The sequence below is a fragment of the Clarias gariepinus genome, chromosome 15 (genome assembly GCF_024256425.1).
Source record: "Clarias gariepinus isolate MV-2021 ecotype Netherlands chromosome 15, CGAR_prim_01v2, whole genome shotgun sequence".
Lineage (NCBI taxonomy): Eukaryota > Metazoa > Chordata > Actinopteri > Siluriformes > Clariidae > Clarias > Clarias gariepinus.
Window position 1 is genome coordinate 26,459,099 of NC_071114.1, and position 16,987 is coordinate 26,476,085.

A 16,987-nucleotide genomic window follows, 5' to 3' on the forward strand; every position below is an offset into this window, starting at 1 on the left:
TGTTTATGTGATGCTCCAATCAAAATTTGGAGCATCACATAATGAACTTTTTTTTTTTTTGCAGAATGATTACTTATGCATTACATAAGTAATGCCCCCAGTTAGATCTCTTTAGGTGAACTGAAACCATGCTTTGTCGAATAGGAAACATAGACATAAAGTTACTCTCTGCACAAACAGTTCAGCTCAGAGCATAACAACAGGACCGATTCCCTGCAGAAACACACTGATCCGAGATCAAAACGTTTTCGTGCTACTCCACCTTACCTGTCATTTCATTCAGCACATTCGGGTCTGCGCTCTCGACCAGGGTGAGGAGAACAGCTGGGAGCCAAAAGGCCGAGCCAAACGCGCAAAATCCGCGCTTTGGGTGCATCCTTAAATCTGAGCAAACTCACTCGTGCACTGAAGCCGACTTCTTCACACACGCGCGCGGAAGGTCATTTGAAACGCCTTACATTGTGCATTAAAGCTGTTCGCGCGAGCCGAGGACGCAGGCTGGTGGAGGCCATGGCGCAGGACGCCGCGCGCTCACCCCGAAACTTCTCAGCTCTCATCAGCGCGAGCCATCCCGCGGGAACCCGAGCCGGAGCAGCAGCAGCGCGAGCCCTGACTCACTCAAGGGCTGACTGGGGCAGAGGTTGCCAGATTTGATGCACAAGCTTTCCAACCCAGATTCCCACTTCAGACCCGCCCAGATTCACTATGAACCATCCCTTATCTGCAATTTTGCCAAATTTCAGTTCCAATTCAAGCCTGTGTGTTTTTTTTTTTTTTCCCTAGCCTGTCAGGGTTGCCAGATTGGCTCCCCTTAAAATATATAATTTCCCTCTCTAACATGATGAGAGGATGATCAACCATTTACATCATGGTGTAAAGTATGACGTTACAGTATAATCTGGTGTACATCCTAGGGAAAAGACTTACACCCCTTGTGCTTGGGTGAGTGGGTGGGTTATTATGTATGGAGGTGTTGGGGGGTGGGGGGGAGTGGTTGTTAAAGGAGGTTAGTAATGATGATTCTGAGTTTGCTATGACATTTGATGTTGTTGTTGTTGTTGTTGGCCCAGTATGCTAGATTTTACGTCAGGGGTCCAGGATACACACACACACACACACACACACACGATCACCTGATGTTCCCAGAGAAAATCTACATATGTAAACTCCACACATATAAATACATTTGAAGGTGGGTAGGATTTAGCATTTAATACATTATTAATACTTGGTTGGCTTTCCTTTAGCGGCATAGACTGAGAGGGTTGTTCTTCTCAACAGATGTTTGAATATCATGAATACAGCTTTCAAAATACCCAGGTGGACCAGACTGCGACTCCATTGATTTCTTGTTATTTGAGGCTGGGACAGTACACTCATATTTACCAATAATCAAGCTTCTTTCAAAATCAGAGATTTCAATGAAACTTTCACTTCTGGACGGGCTGAAGATGGGCTTATCCCAGTCTGAGAAGAGCGAAACAAATAGTAGTCATAATAGTGACACCATTCCTAAATTTTTATTACAAAATATGATGTCTATATATATAATTAGTTCAGTATCTTATGTGAGAAAGTGGACAAATTAACAAAATCAAAGTAATGCTCACAGGAGCAAAATCGCAACAACATTGAGCTTTGATCTATCCAAACTATTTATTTTTCATTGTTAAAGAAACTCATTGTTAATGAGCTGATTACAAAGCAAGCAGCACCAAAGTTTTAGAATGAAATTGGGCATCTTTGCTAAATAGATTATTCATCATATATTTTTTTCATCTGGTCCACTCTGTATGTACATTATGTGTAATATGTTGTTTTATGTACATAAAATTATTACATGATGTAATGCCATTGAAAAGAATGCATTCAGCATTGTTCAGTAGTTTAATAGGTTAAGACTAACTTGGGATCCCATCCAATCTGGCAACACAGTCTGACTACTGCTGCTGCTTTCTGATCAAACTTTTCTTCCTATGAAACTTTGCTCAAGTACCGCCTCTTGGCTGGAGCATGTGGGAGGACCAAGGCCCAAAGAGACAAAGAAATCTAGACATCCATTATAAACCTCCTCTTTTTATATGACTGTAGTGCCATTCATTCACACCAGCTTGGGGATTAAATGCCTAAATTTGTCTTTTCCAAAATAATAAATGTCATTGTATACTACATAGTAATGCCACACAATATTTGTGTTCTTTTATTGATTCAGTTTGTGCATGACTTTTCAAGAAGTTGCTTTAACCAAAATTTATAAATGTGAGTGAGACTGTGTAGAAAATGTACCTATAGTCTTGTACACATGGACAACTTCTTCTTATAAACAAATGCAGTTATTAATTAATTTATTTATTACTCTTTTTAGAGCAAACTTTGAGGTGATACAAAATATCTGTTATTTAATGAGCATTTAATAAGTACAGGTTTAAAAAATACGATATCCTAAAGTCCTTAATAATGATAGGACCATAACTAAAAGTTGTTGAATGTCCCTATGTCTTATCAGAACTTTATGGGCATATTTTCAGTTCACATAGAAACATCAACAACCTGTGAAGTGCTAATGCTAGGAAAGCATGAAAAAATCAGAGACTGGTTCTTCCGCAGTGCCGTATTTACCATCCATCCCATGAATTTTAAGATAAGATAAGATAATATCCAATAAATCTTTATTAATTCAAAGGGAAATTGCAATTCTGTAGCAGCTTAGACAAAAGCCGAGACTAAAACAGATGCAAGTACTTAAGGGAAGGTGAGCAAAAAAAAAAAAAAAAAAAAGCACTATATATTATATATGTGTGTGTGTGTGTACCATTGTACAGGGATTGCGATACTGTGTGTAAAATAATCCAGCAGCTGTATGAATAAACATATAAACAGCATATGTGCACAATATTTTGTTATATACTATAGATATTTCTTGCTTCATCCATCCTTCTGGAATGCCTGGAAAGTTTAGCCCTGCAATGATATGTGTCCAAACAATAGTGAATACTCGTTTGCCTGCCAATGCATCCAGATATCATGTCACATCCTCCTTTATTGTTTTTATTGTAGAATCCATCATTGTTTCGATGGATTTCATTTAATAAAAGACATGAATCTGTGCCTCAAGTGTAAGAACTGTCTTGGCATTGCTCCAGTCACCTTCACTCCCATTTCTGTTTCTCACTGTCAGTTTCACTACTCCTCTACTATATTTCACACTTAGGGGAATACTCATATTTTGCCATGTACCACATGGGCTGGCTTCAATCCCATCTTCATTTTAGAAATTCACTTCCATGGTTTCCAGTGAGTCGGACTGACTGTCAGGTTTTTATTTTGCATGCAAGCACAGATAAGGGTACTCTTTCTAGAATAAATTCTAATAGGAAAAAAAGGGGAAAAGGGGATAACTAAAGTGTTTCCTTTATCAGTTACTGCTACACTTATAATCCCTGTTTTATTACTGTCATGAGCATTTTGCTTTTCCCCTGTATCTGTATTAGCTTTAGGGACTAGAGGGATAATGATAACATTCTCTATTCCTAATTCTTTTTAATAGCTCTCACTCTCTCCTACTCTCTCAGTCTTCATTGTTCATCTTCCGAACTCATTCAGGAAAGGGAGGATCCTTGACACTGGAGGATACAAATTTGTGAAATTCTCCCAGCTGAAGATGAACGGGTAGTGAAACAGTCCAGTTTACATGACTCAACTTCCAGATAACTTCACCCTAAAGACTTGAAAAATGCATACATACCATTCTATACATTTGCCAAAAATAAATCGACTACTAGTTTGTTTTGTTTGTTTGTTTTTTCATTTCAGAACATCGCTTTTTTGTAGAGAACTGCAATTTGTCCATATACAGTACATCACAATGGAACTGACAGTGTTCCCTGGTTGAAACTCTCTGAGGAAAGATTTAAAGTACAGTCGATTTTTTTCTAAGAGTGTGTGATTGAAAAGTATGTACATTAGAGTGTACAATAGGGAAAAAAAGAGACTGAATAATAAAAGAGTGTGTGATAGAAAAATAAATGCACTTCTGTTGTATAACTGGTCTTAAAAAAGTAAGAACCGCAAGATAAAAAAAAAAGAGAAAGAAATATGAAACACATGGGAGAAATAGTTTTTAAAAAGCACACAAAAATAAAGTGAAAAAAAATGAACACAAACATTTATTTGTTCATTTATTTGTGCTGATCATTTTATCCTGGTCAGGTTTGTGTTAAGGAATACACCCGAGACAGGATGGAACTATGTGCACACACACACTGACAAATAGGAGCAATTTAGGAGGAGGATTTACCAATTCATCAAACCATGGACTGTGGTGCTGTGAGAAAGAAAGTCCTTTAAAGTTTGTATTTTATCCTTTTTGGAAGGATGAAATGGAAAAGCCAGGATTGCTATTTTTATGTAAGATAAGAATTATGTTCTTCTGACACTTTTATCCAAAGTGACTGAGAACTAAGGAAACAACTGAGCACTTGAGGGTTATGGGTTTTGTTTAGGACCCAACTGTAAAGCTTGGTGGTCCAGCAGAACCGATCTGAACACAGAATCAGATAATAAAAAATAAAAAAAATAAAATATCAGAATCAGTATTATGCCTTAACCACTGACCTTGGAATTTTTTCAGCTTAAAGTTTTTCATATTTGTATATTTTTCATTTCTTTTATATTCTTATTTCTCTATTAGAATATATATATTTTTTATATTAATTGTACTCGCTAGTGCAATTCATTCTTGCAGAGAAACCCTTCTTTTTAGGTCAACTGGTGGTTGTATAAGCATTTCACTGCATATGGTGTCATACATCATTTCAATGTTCTATAATAACATTTTTTATGCAAAATGTCTAGTTGGTGTCCAGTATAAGTCAACCTTTGGCCATCATCTAAAAGATATTATCCAGATCTGGAAATTAGAATAAATAATTTATGCATTCATCCTCTTCCTTCTCTAGTAGATACAAAGCTGTAAAACATTTTAAAAATGCCACAATAAAATTTCAATTTGTTTTGTTTAAGTTAAGATTTTGAACAAAGATCATTTGCATTTCCATCTTTTCATCTGTGTTTACACTGCCCTTCAACATGGTTTTCTTAAACACAGTCTTTTGAACTCATTGTTTAATTATCATGTTTAAATATGATGTTAGAACTGATTTAGTAATTAAGTTACACCTCATTACCTACAGCACTTACAATGGGACTTTACTTCCATTCTCCGCTCAGGCTACATGGAGTTTCAAATGTTCTTGCTGTGATGGTGTGAGTTTCCTCCTCACTTATCGTCACTTATTGGAGTGTCTAGAGCCTATCTCAAGAAACTTTGGGCACAAGGTGGGGTGCACCCTAGATGGGGTCCCAATCCATCGCAGGGCACATACATACATACACACATGCTCATACACATAGTAAAGGCAATTTGGGAACATCAATTAGCCTAATCTGCATGTTTTTGGACTGTGGGAGAAAATTGGATTACCAGGAGGAAACCCACCAAGTACAAGGAGAACATGCAAACTCAATGCACACACAAACCCAAGGTGGGAATCGAACCCGGACCCTGGAGTTGCAAACCAACCATGCTAACAGGTTTCCTTCTATAGCTCCAAGACGTGTAGTATGTGGATTGGCTGGGATAAATTAGTTGGCCAAAACAAAAAAGTGTCTTATACTAGAATTTCCAGATAGGATCATATAATTCCATTTTTTCCCCCAAAAGCATTTCTTAATGCTTCTTATCTCCCAATATGTGCTTCACTTTTTGTAAATATGCATGCATATTTATATTTTTATGAGATAAAAAGAAACAAGACAAGTGAGACAGTATAACGCTGAAAAGATAATCTTTCCAAAACAGCTTAAGTTAACAACTTGAAATTTTAGAGAAGCAAGATTGATCATCTCCATGTCGCATAAACTTCGGAAGTAGCTTCTTTTGCACACAAATTTTCTATACTATATGCATAACATAAAAAATAACATCAGAACCAAACTGTACTGTATTTTGGCCTAATAAGAATAGTGGAGAATAAGGGGAATTGTGAGTCTAAAACTAGAAAGTGTCACGAAATAGACCCTTTCCATTATGTATTTTCAGAATCTGCCACAACCCTGACCAGGACTAAAGATGAATGCATGAATGAATACATTAAACACACACACACACACACACACATTATAAGTACGTCATGTTTTGCAGGTTGGTCTTGATAAGCAGGGATTCATTACGCATGTGTGGTTCGAGTGAACTGTCACTCACGCGCGTTAGCTCACTCCGCGCGCTTTGAAAGAGGGAGCCAGCGAGCGCGCATGATTGTAGACTATAAAAGCTGGAGATCAGGGGTCTGACGCGTTGCAGAAAATCACGGAGAGACACTCATACAACATCAACATGCGCTAAAGGAGAATTCTGTTTAAGATGCACGCGGTGTGAACGATGCACGCGATGGAAGGCGCGGGGTTGCACATGGCACCTGCGCTTTTCTCCGAAAGCATGGGGGAGATGTTGAACCTGAGCATTTGGGCGACACCGAACAAGAGTGTAACTCACCTGCACAAGTTCAGCAATCTGGAGGACATCGACCTGAGCGCGGACGGAAGTCTGATCCTGAGGCTCATCATATCGTCGGTTTACGCGGTGGTGTGCGCCGTGGGTCTGGTCGGCAACCTGCTCGTGTTCTTCCTGATGAAGACCAAGCTAGGGAAGAGGAGGAGGAAGAGATCGGCGATCAACTTTTTCGTCGTCAACTTGGCGGTGACCGATTTCCAGTTCGTGCTCACGCTGCCGTTCTGGGCTGCGGACGCGGCGCTGGATTTCAGCTGGCCCTTCGGTAACGCCATGTGCAAGATCGTGCTGTCGGTCACCGTGATGAACATGTACGCCAGCGTGTTTTTCCTGACCGCCATGAGCGTGAGCCGGTACTGGTCGGTGGCGTGCTGCGTCCGAGGGCGCAGGTTCACTTCGGCCAAGCGCGTCTGCGCGGCGCTCTGGGTGCTCGCGAGTGTCGCCACGGCGCCCACGGCTGCCTTCTCCACGGTGACGGTGGTGGCCGGCGAGAGGCTGTGCCTCCTCCGCTTCCCACCTGACGGCCACCCCTGGCTCGCGCTTTATCACCTCCAGAAAGTGGTGCTCGCCTTCATCTTGCCCATGATCACGCTGTCCATCTGTAACGCGCTCCTTCTGCGCTTCGTGCGCCGCAGGATCTTCGCGAACAGCAACCGCCCGAGGAGACGGTCTAAAGTCACCAAATCCGTCATCGTCGTGGTCCTTTCGTTCTTTATCTGCTGGATGCCCAACCACGCCATCACGCTCTGGGGAGTGCTTGTGAAACTGAACGCGGTGCGCTGGGACAAGACCTACTACATGGTCCACACGTACGTGTTCCCGCTGACTGTTTGCCTCGCTCATGCGAACAGCTGTTTAAACCCGGTGGTGTATTGCTTAATGAGGAGGGAGTTCAGAAAGATGCTGAGGAACCTGTTCTGGGGAGTTTCCTCGCCTGCTATCACGAAAGCGCGCAGATCTGGAGGTGACATGATGGACCGAGGATCTGTTTAAACTGTTTAAAAGAGAAATGTCTAATCATCTCGGCCAAAAAAAACACAGTATTGGTGCTGATATTATTATTATTATTATTATTTATGGTAAACATATAATGTATGTAAATGTGTGTGCCAAAGAAGATACTTCTCAAGTTTATGCAACATGGAAGTAACCAATCTTGCTTCCCTAAAACATTTAAGCTGCTAACGTCAGCCGTTCTGGAGAGATGATTTTTTTCATATGTACCTCCCAAATGTCCATTTTTTCAGCGTTATACTGTCTCGCTTCAGATAAATGCAAATTGTTCATATCTCTTCATAAGTATTGACATTAAAATTGGTGCAAGCTTCTAAAGGCATTAATTTTTTTTTGCTTAAAATAAGGATTCTTTTAAAAGAAAAAAATCAGTAGTCAGTATCCTTGTCAAATTTCAATATCTTAACAATTTTGCATTTAAAATAATACACTTTTTTTAGTTTTATGTATTTTCGTGTAAATTCTACATTGGCCAAGTTTCATCTAAGTAATGAAAGATTTGAATAAACACTTTATAGCACCAATACCATGTTTTGGGCGTCTAAAAAATAGGTTTTAAATAAAAAATGCGCACTTGCAGAACTTAGCAGATAGTGCATGAAAGAGAGGCTTATCCATGGGGAAAGCAGTGCACTTTTTCTTTAGCATATTAGAATTCAAGTTATGTTCCAAATTTATGTCCCTAATTTTACCAAATAGTGAACTGAGCATCCTAAATACGTGACTTGGACACGCATCACCACACCCACACTCACACGTGTGTATGTATCACCGACTCAATGTTTCTGTCGTTACAGAGGAATAGGATAAAGGACTAAAGAAAGTGTGGATGAGACTGACATACAGCCAGATGGGACATGGAAATAAACTAGTGCTGTCAATCGATTAAAAAAAATTAACTAATTAATCGCACAATTTTTTGCAATAAATCGCGATTAATCACAATTAAAAGACTGAAACTTTTTGGATATGTAAATGTAAATAATTAATGTAAACTCAAGACAATTAAACTATTTAAATTCAAATATGATTGTTTATTGGAATTTTTGTTTAACTTGTAACACAGATTTTCTCATGTAAACAACATACCTGCAATAAACCATCAATATTCTCCAAATTAACTGTTGGCTTGAAAGCCATATTTATTACAGAAATAAAAACACAGGTATGTGCCATTTGTGTCATTTGAATTTCAAAACAATTAATGCAATTTACATTGGCGAGGCCCTGTAGAGATTGTTTCGGTGGGGTGTTTTGCTTTTAAGTGATACTGTATGTCAAAGACGAATCTTCTCTGGTATTTAAATTCGGCTTTGCAAAATGTACAGATTACTTTTGTTTTATCCACAGAACCATCCGGCAGAGTTTTATACTGAAACTTTCCGTCTAAAAGTCCTTCCTTGGTCTTATCCATACTTCTTTGCACGTTGAACACACGTCGGCCACAACAGGAAATAAAAAAAACTGCAATCGCGTTAATTGCGTTAATTCTTTTAATGCGTTAAATATTTCAAATTAATCGCATGCGTTAACGCACTAATTTTGACAGCACTAAAATAAACTGATTGTCAAACATGCGTGTGCGCACGTGCGTTGAGAAATGGATAGCACGGATAGCACAGCTTGTCATAAATGAATGAGCACAGCCTGGTGCAATTTAAAAGTAGGAATTAATGCTAATAAACAGAAATGTCTGAACTCTTACTAATTTAGAGTGAAACTGTATTTGCACTGAATTATAGATTGCAAAAAGAATTTTTCTGGTATATGTACCCAGTGTCATTCAGAAGTTTGGACACACCTTTTAACTAACGGTTGTTTCTAACTGTCTGTTTAACTCTCATAACATAAGTATTTAACTCTCATCTTACATAATTATGCAAAGATATATAACATAAATAACATAAGTAGCATGGTAAAAAATATTTTACTATTTCCAAACATAAATAAAAATTTTATATTTATTTGTATTTATTTTTATTTCAAGCAAGCTACCTATTTTTATTTCAAGGGAAGCAAGATTAGTCACTTGCATGCTGCAGAAATTAAAACATAAATAACATTACGGCAGAATGTTAACATGCCTGTAAAGAAAGCAACATAATAGTCCGGTTTTCACATGGAAAAAAATAATAGTGTAGGCTTCTAGGTTTTGCACAAAAAAAGAAATAAACAAGCGTTACCAGAAGAACTTTAAATATTTTTTTCAGGCAGCTCAGTAAACCATATCACCCGTTTTCAGTACATGCATTTGAAAACATTTCTACATAGAACTTCTATAAAGAGCACTGAAAAGCAACAAATAAAAGACAGTTAATATTTGGTGTGAAAACTCCAGTAAGTAAAAGAGCTTGTAGGTTTTACTCAGCATGCTGAGATTATTCCAAGGTTCTTCTGGTAACTTTGTTCCACTTGCTCCTTTCTATTTTTATGTATTTACAGACATGCAAATATTCTTAAAAATTAAAATTGTAATGTAATGTTATTTATACATTTTTTAAGTTATGTTTGTAAATATTGAATGGTTTCATACATATTAATGCATACTTAATAAACATAACAATAATATAAGTTAGGACATAATTTTTTACTATGTTAAAACCCAGATGAGGTTATCTGTTGGGTCGTGTGAACTTGGACCATTACTTTCTCTGCAGTAATGATCAAGTTTAACAAAAGATTTGACACTTATTTAAAGATTCATGACTCAGTTTTTGAATCGACGGCCACAAAGTACAGTACACATACTCACTCAACAGCGGTAGTACACTGCGAGGCACCAGTTAGTCAAGAAAATGCACGATAAAATAATAATCTGTATTTTTTTGTATCACTGGGTTTATTTGTCTCTTATTAAAAAAGACTAAAGTTAAAATTTGTAACATTGTGTATTCCAGACTTGTTAAAGAGTAAGTAACCCTTAAAAGTTAACAGAACTAACATAATATTTTTGTAATAAGGTGCTTATATTTTGTGCATAAAATTATGAGTAGACATTAACTGACAACGAATCGTACAATCTTATAAAGTAAATCTTTAGATATGCTGTCTTCAAGTAGAACAACAAAGAAGATCAGCAAGTTCATTCATTCATTCAGCATCTATTCCAGAAGTTACTACATGTAGCTTCAGTGGTGTAATTGGTCAGTGCACAGTACTTATACAACAGTACAGGTGAAGCAATGGTTGGAGCCTATCCCTAGGAACTCACGGCAAGATAGAGCCACAAGATAAAAACCACTAAGCACAGGAAGAACATACAAACTTCACTCAGAGAGATTCAAACCCTCAACCCTGGAGGTGTCAGTCACCAGTGCTAAAGACTACCCCATTTGCAATCAATAGCTACCCCCAGAGTCTTCAACATGTGGTTCCAGTGGTGCAATCGGCCAGCAAGCAGTTTTTATAAGCCAGTAGGTGTGCTGAGGGTGTCAGTTTCAATCCAGTCCTGGAAACCTGTCCCAGTAGATTTGCGCTTGAAGCTCCAGTGGCGCAATCGGTAAGTGCGCGGTACTTATATGGCAGTACAGGTGGAGCAATGCCGAGGTTGTGAGTTCGAGCCTCACCTGGAGCATGGGTTTTAAACCCATCACTATGTGGTTCTGCCAAGAAAAAATGCTTCATCCTGAAAACATTACAAGTCAGGAATTTCTCATGTTTGTGTGTACACGTATGCAGTATGTTACAGGTGAAGTATATAGTGACGTCTGCTAATGATAAATCTAGTAGACAGTGTCCACTATCTACAAATGAACTTGTTGTTTTGTTGTCCAACTGTTCATATAGTAAACGTACAGGAGACATTACCATGCCTGCAAAAACAGTATAATTTGGTACGTTTAAATAATAGCTAACTAATTAATTTTTTTATTTATAGCTCTTCCTCCTGTCTGCTTAAAAAATGGTTTTCAACTTTTAAACAATTTTTTTTGGCAGAAAAGCATAAATTTGCATATGGTCAAAACCTTCTCATGTAGATTAACAAGAGCACAACAAAAGCAGATTTTGGCTAGCAGGTCAAAGCTTCACTTTGTGCAATCCTAGCTTATCCCATCTACTGTATCTATATTTCAGTCATAGCATGCATGTATAGATTACTACTTCACTGATTTTATGACTTTTAACATCTATTATAAAGGGGAATGGTGTTACTCCACTGGAATTTATATGAAGAGAGAATAAAATTATACCATGATGTCCAACTGGAACTACAGCAGGATCATGTCTCTCTGTCTCCACTTGTCTCACCATCAACCCTATTCAATTGGGTTGTTGAGTCAAACCTCATTTTCATTTCTCATGCTTATGTTCTACTTCTTTCTCTACTCCCATTTCTTTCCTCTTTTTCTCCTCATCTCCTCCTCTTGGGAAGACTTCAGCCTTTCTGGCAAAAAAAAGCTAAAAAAACAAACAAACATATATTTAAAACCATATATACGAATATTTTAATCAGATATATTTTATATATGTTTTTTATATACATTTCGTGCACTGGGGGAAAATGTGGTTCATACCTTACAATAAAATATAAAATAAATAAAGATTTAACACAGGGAGTGATTGCGGGCAGTCAGGTGAGTGGCATGGAACATGCATCTGACGAGAATATGTTAAATTATTGTGTTGTCTGTGAGTCAGCAGGAGTTTAATGAGCAGAGCGAGTGGACAATAAGGAGATTCAGGTGCGTGCATGAGTAAGAGAGAAAGAGAGAAAAATAGAAAAAGAGTATTGAGAGGAAGCGAGAGAGAGAGAGAGAGGTTATACATGCTGAAAAGCAGGAAAAATTTTCCACAACAAGCAAGTGTTCTTTAGGTAATTAATTCTATCAAATAACTTCCCAATCTGTCAGGAAAGGAGGACATGATGTTTTTGTACAGTCTCTGTGCTTTAGAGTTACTAACAGTGTTAGGAACTGAAAATATGGCCTGGGGGTTGTTTGGGGATGGGGGCAGCTGCAGGACAAACCATATGGGGTGGGGCCGCTCTCCCCATTGCCCTTTTGTAGATCTGCCTCTGATCCAGTGGTGCAATTCATTAGTGTGTGTGTACAGCAATACAACTGAAGCATTGCTGATGTTGTGAGTTTGAGATTTTAAGTCCAGACTTTCCAAATTAGTATGAATAGCACAAGGCACAGCTCACAGGGTCAGGTTTAGATCATGTTGCTTTAGTGGGTTACTCTCCATATGTCTAAGGTTAGTGGTTATCATTCCTCTTTGCAAAAGTGTGTGCTGTGATAACTGGTGTCCAATCCACTGTGCGCTCTCCTCTTACACCCACATATACAGCGTATATTAATAAGAACTTTACAGATACATGTGAAAATATGTTAATAAGGCAATCATTCCATTAGCATCAAAACAAGAAGAGATTAAACATTGCCGCTAAAAGGTAATCAGATTACACAAACCTCTCCAAAGTCCTGACATTTTGACCCTAAAAATAGTGCATTAGGCATGCTGCAAATCCACTAGGTTGCATCTGTGTGAATTTTTTGAATTTTTTTCTCAAATGCATCGTTACATTTAGATGTACAGTATTGGCTGGTGTATTTCTCTCTTTGTGTGATTGCGTGTGCATGGGTGACTAGCATGACAACTTCCTGCATACATAAAAATGACATTGCACTCAGATGTAGATATAATCATACATTGTGAAGAGAATACAGTGTGGACATGGTGTGACTTTAAACAGAACAACAAAGAACATCGATAATTAATTGGTAAGGGTTAGGTTAAATCCAGACCTGTAAACCAGTCCTAGGGACCCTGACCATGTGGCTCCAGTGGCGCAATCGGTTAGCGCGCGGTACTTATAAGGCAGTACGTGTGAAGCAATGCCGAGGTTGTGAGTTCGAGCCTCACCTGGAGCACAGATTTTAAACCCAACATCAAAGTAAAATAATCTGCCTAGCTGTAGGTATGTGTACATGGTGCCCTATTAATGAGTCTCAAACCCTGATACAGCTCCTTGACCCACACCTGCATTTGGTAATTATCTGTCCTTAATCTTGTCCCTGCCTCCACAAAGGAAATCTTTGATTGAAATAAAGCAATCCAACTCAAGTCCAAATCTGACACCAAATCTTTTAATTACATGAACCAACTGAATAAGTTGTCTTCACATGATAAGAAGAAAATTCTTCTAGAAAACAGATATTCAGGGGTAATTATAACAACAACAAAAATTTCATAATTGTATTAATGTATCATAAATAAGGTATATACATTTAGGCATTTGGCAGACGCTCTTATCCAGAGCGACTTACATTTTTATCTCATTATACATCTGAGCAGTTGAGGGTTAAGGGCCTTGCTCAAGGGCCCAACAGTGGCAACTTGGTGGTTGTGGGGTTTGAACCTGGGGTCTGTCTGGTTTCTATACGCGGTGTAGACAGCATTCGAATGAAGTTTACCATTAATAATTGTTACATAAAATAAAATAAGCCCACAAAAAATAATTTTTATCCATCCCACAGTCTTGTAAGTACATTAACTGACCGTCTTTTCCCCGTATTATTTGTTTATTATTATTAGATAATTATTGGTAATATTTTTATATTTGTTTATATTCGTAATTTCCCCATAATTTCGATCTCTTTACTTCATGTTCTGAATGTAAATGATAGCCTACTGTAAATGCTCGACATGCCAATAAAGATTGAATTATGCTATATGACTGGTATTTTAAAGGTTGAATTAAACATATTTTATTATATTTCGCGTAATTAATAAACTATACAGTGGTGTGAAAAACTATTTGCCCCCTTCCTGATTTCTTATTCTTTTGCATGTTTGTCACACAAAATGTTTCTGATTATCAAACACATTTAACTATAAGTCAAAGATAACACAAGTAAACACAAAATGCAGTTTTTAAATGATGGGTTTTATTATTTAGTGAGAAAAAAAATGCAAACTTACATGGCCCTGTGTGAAAAAGTAATTGCCCCCTGAACCTAATAACTGGTTGGGCCACCCTTAGCAGCAATAAATGCAATCAAGCGTTTGCGATAACTTGCAACAAGTCTTTTACAACGCTCTGGAGGAATTTTGGCCCACTCATCTTTGCAGAATTGTTGTAATTCAGCTTTATTTGAGGGTTTTCTAGCATGAATCGCCTTTTTAAGGTCATGCCACAACATCTCAATAGGATTCAGGTCAGGACTTTGACTAGGCCACTCCAAAGTCTTCATTTTGTTTTTCTTCAGCCATTCAGAGGTGGATTTGCTGGTGTGTTATGGGTCATTGTCCTGCTGCAGCACCCAAGATCGCTTCAGCTTGAGTTGACGAACAGATGGCCGGACATTCTCCTTCAGGATTTTTTGGTAGACAGTAGAATTCATGGTTCCATCTATCACAGCAAGCCTTCCAGGTCCTGAAGCAGCAAAACAACCCCAGACCATCACACTACCACCACCATATTTTACTGTTGGTATGATGTTCTTTTTCTGAAATGCTGTGTTACTTTTACGCCAGATGTAACGGGACACGCACTTTCCAAAAAGTTCAACTTTTGTCTCGTCGGTCCACAAGGTATTTTCCCAAAAGTCTTGGCAATCATTGAGATGTTTTTTAGCAAAATTGAGACGAGCCTTAATGTTCCTTTTGCTTAAGTGGTTTGCGCCTTGGAAATCTGCCATGCAGGCCGTTTTTGCCCAGTCTCTTTCTTATGGTGGAGTCGTGAACACTGACTTTAATTGAGGCAAGTGAGGCCTGCAGTTCTTTAGATGTTGTCCTGGGGTCTTTTGTGGCCTCTCGGATGAGTTGTCTCTGCGCTCTTGGGGTAATTTTGGTCGGCCGCCCACTCCTGGGAAGGTTCACCACTGTTCCATGTTTTTACCATTTGTGGATAATGGCTCTCACTGTGGTTCGCTGGAGTCCCAAAGCTTTAGAAATGGCTTTATAACCTTTACCAGACTGATAGATCTCAATTACTTTTGTTCTCATTTGTTCCTGAATTTCTTTGGATCTTGGCATGATGTCTAGCTTTTGAGGTGCTTTTGGTCTACTTCTCTGTGTCAGGTAGCTTCTATTTAAGTGATTTCTTGATTGAAACAGGTGTGGCAGTAATCAGGCCTGGGGGTGACTACAGAAATTGAACTCAGGTATGATAAACTACAGTTAAGTTATTTTTTAACAAGGGGGGCAATCACTTTTTCACACAGGGCCATGTAGGTTTGGATTTTTTTCTCCCTAAATAATAAAAACCATCATTTAAAAACTGCATTTTTTGTTCAATTATATTATCTTTGACTAATAGTTAAATGTGTTTGATGATCAGAAACATTTTGTGTGACAAACATGCAAAAGAATAAGAAATCAGGAAGGGGGCAAATAGTTTTTCACACCACTGTATAAATAACAATTCGTTGAATATTAAATATATTTTATATAAGTTCAATAAAATAAAGAGGCAAAGACAAAGAAATGAGAGAGCATGTTGATGAGAGAATTTGAATTTGTAGTTTAATAATATTCCAGTAAAAATTCCTTAAATGTATTCTGTTGTTAGTGTGGTTTTTAAACTTTTGAACACTGTGTGTGTGTGTGTGTGTGTGTGTGTGTGTGTGTGTGTGTGTGTGTTTGAAGTAAAAAAAAGGCGCACGTGATCTTGATAAGCAATTTGACAACATTGTAGCAAATATTTTTGGTGCATCAAAAGCATGCACATTATGATACCAGCAGAAAAGCTAATCCAGCACATGACACTAAAATGCAGTATTTAATCCTCAAAATGAAATACAAAATGAGTAAATACTCAAATACAAAATACTGAGAAAAAAAGGTCCACTTTAAAAAAAAAAAAAAAAGGACCCCCCCTTGCACTAGGCTGGCTACGGGCCTGCTAACAGCATAGTTTTATTTAATAAGGAAAACTGCTTTATGGTCTAGAACGCATGTTTAATGTGCTAATTTTGTCTTTAATTTTGTAGACACTACCTCACATTCCTCACTATGCTAATCATGCTAGCTCTCAAAGAAGCTTATTAAGAAGACACAATAGAGTAAACAAACTTGTCTATTCTCATTACACACAAGTTTGTTCACTCAACAAACAAGATCAGTTAATCAGTGGACAGTTAATGAATTCTTCCAACACAAGTCAAACAATGCTGAGGTTGTGAGTTTAAGCCCTCACTTGGATTTTAAGAGCAGCCCACTGACATAGTAAATAACTTTCAATCATACTACAGTTGAACTTTGGTTTTCAAGCATAATTTAATTCAAACCTATTCCAGGGAACTCGAGGCATGATGGTGGGGTACACCCATATCTACAGTATCCTTTAGGACCTTCCACCTAGCCCCAGAGCTAATGACTACACGTGGTGCTCTCAGCACCAGTCCCCTAGAGCCAGCCTTGAGTGGCTCCAGTGGCGCAATCGGTTAGCGCGCACTGCTT

The 16,987-nt window shown here is 38.1% G+C and overlaps 2 protein-coding genes and 2 non-coding genes across 4 annotated transcripts in view; 3 read left to right on the forward strand and 1 right to left on the reverse strand.

The window, feature by feature from the left end:
- LOC128542984 (A disintegrin and metalloproteinase with thrombospondin motifs 7) overlaps positions 1-665 on the reverse strand; it is a 65,394-nt gene extending 64,729 nt beyond the window's left edge. The window contains exon 1 of the mRNA XM_053513235.1: positions 268-665. Coding sequence (XP_053369210.1) covers positions 268-376 — 109 coding nt within the window. The 5' untranslated portion in view covers positions 377-665. The remainder of the gene's footprint in view (positions 1-267) is intronic.
- A 5,774-nt stretch (positions 666-6,439) lies between these two features.
- On the forward strand, positions 6,440-7,635 carry rxfp3.3a2 (relaxin family peptide receptor 3.3a2). The gene has a single exon (XM_053513596.1). The coding sequence runs from the start codon at positions 6,440-6,442 to the stop codon at positions 7,559-7,561; it is 1,122 nt and encodes a 373-aa protein (XP_053369571.1). The 3' UTR covers positions 7,562-7,635.
- Positions 7,636-11,063: 3,428 nt separating this feature from the next.
- trnai-uau (transfer RNA isoleucine (anticodon UAU)) lies at positions 11,064-11,156 on the forward strand. The gene is given in 2 exon segments: positions 11,064-11,101; positions 11,121-11,156. It is a non-coding gene; the product is annotated as a tRNA-Ile (tRNA).
- A 2,206-nt stretch (positions 11,157-13,362) lies between these two features.
- trnai-uau (transfer RNA isoleucine (anticodon UAU)) lies at positions 13,363-13,455 on the forward strand. Its single transcript is given in 2 exon segments — positions 13,363-13,400; positions 13,420-13,455. It is a non-coding gene; the product is annotated as a tRNA-Ile (tRNA).
- Positions 13,456-16,987: the final 3,532 nt, after the last annotated feature.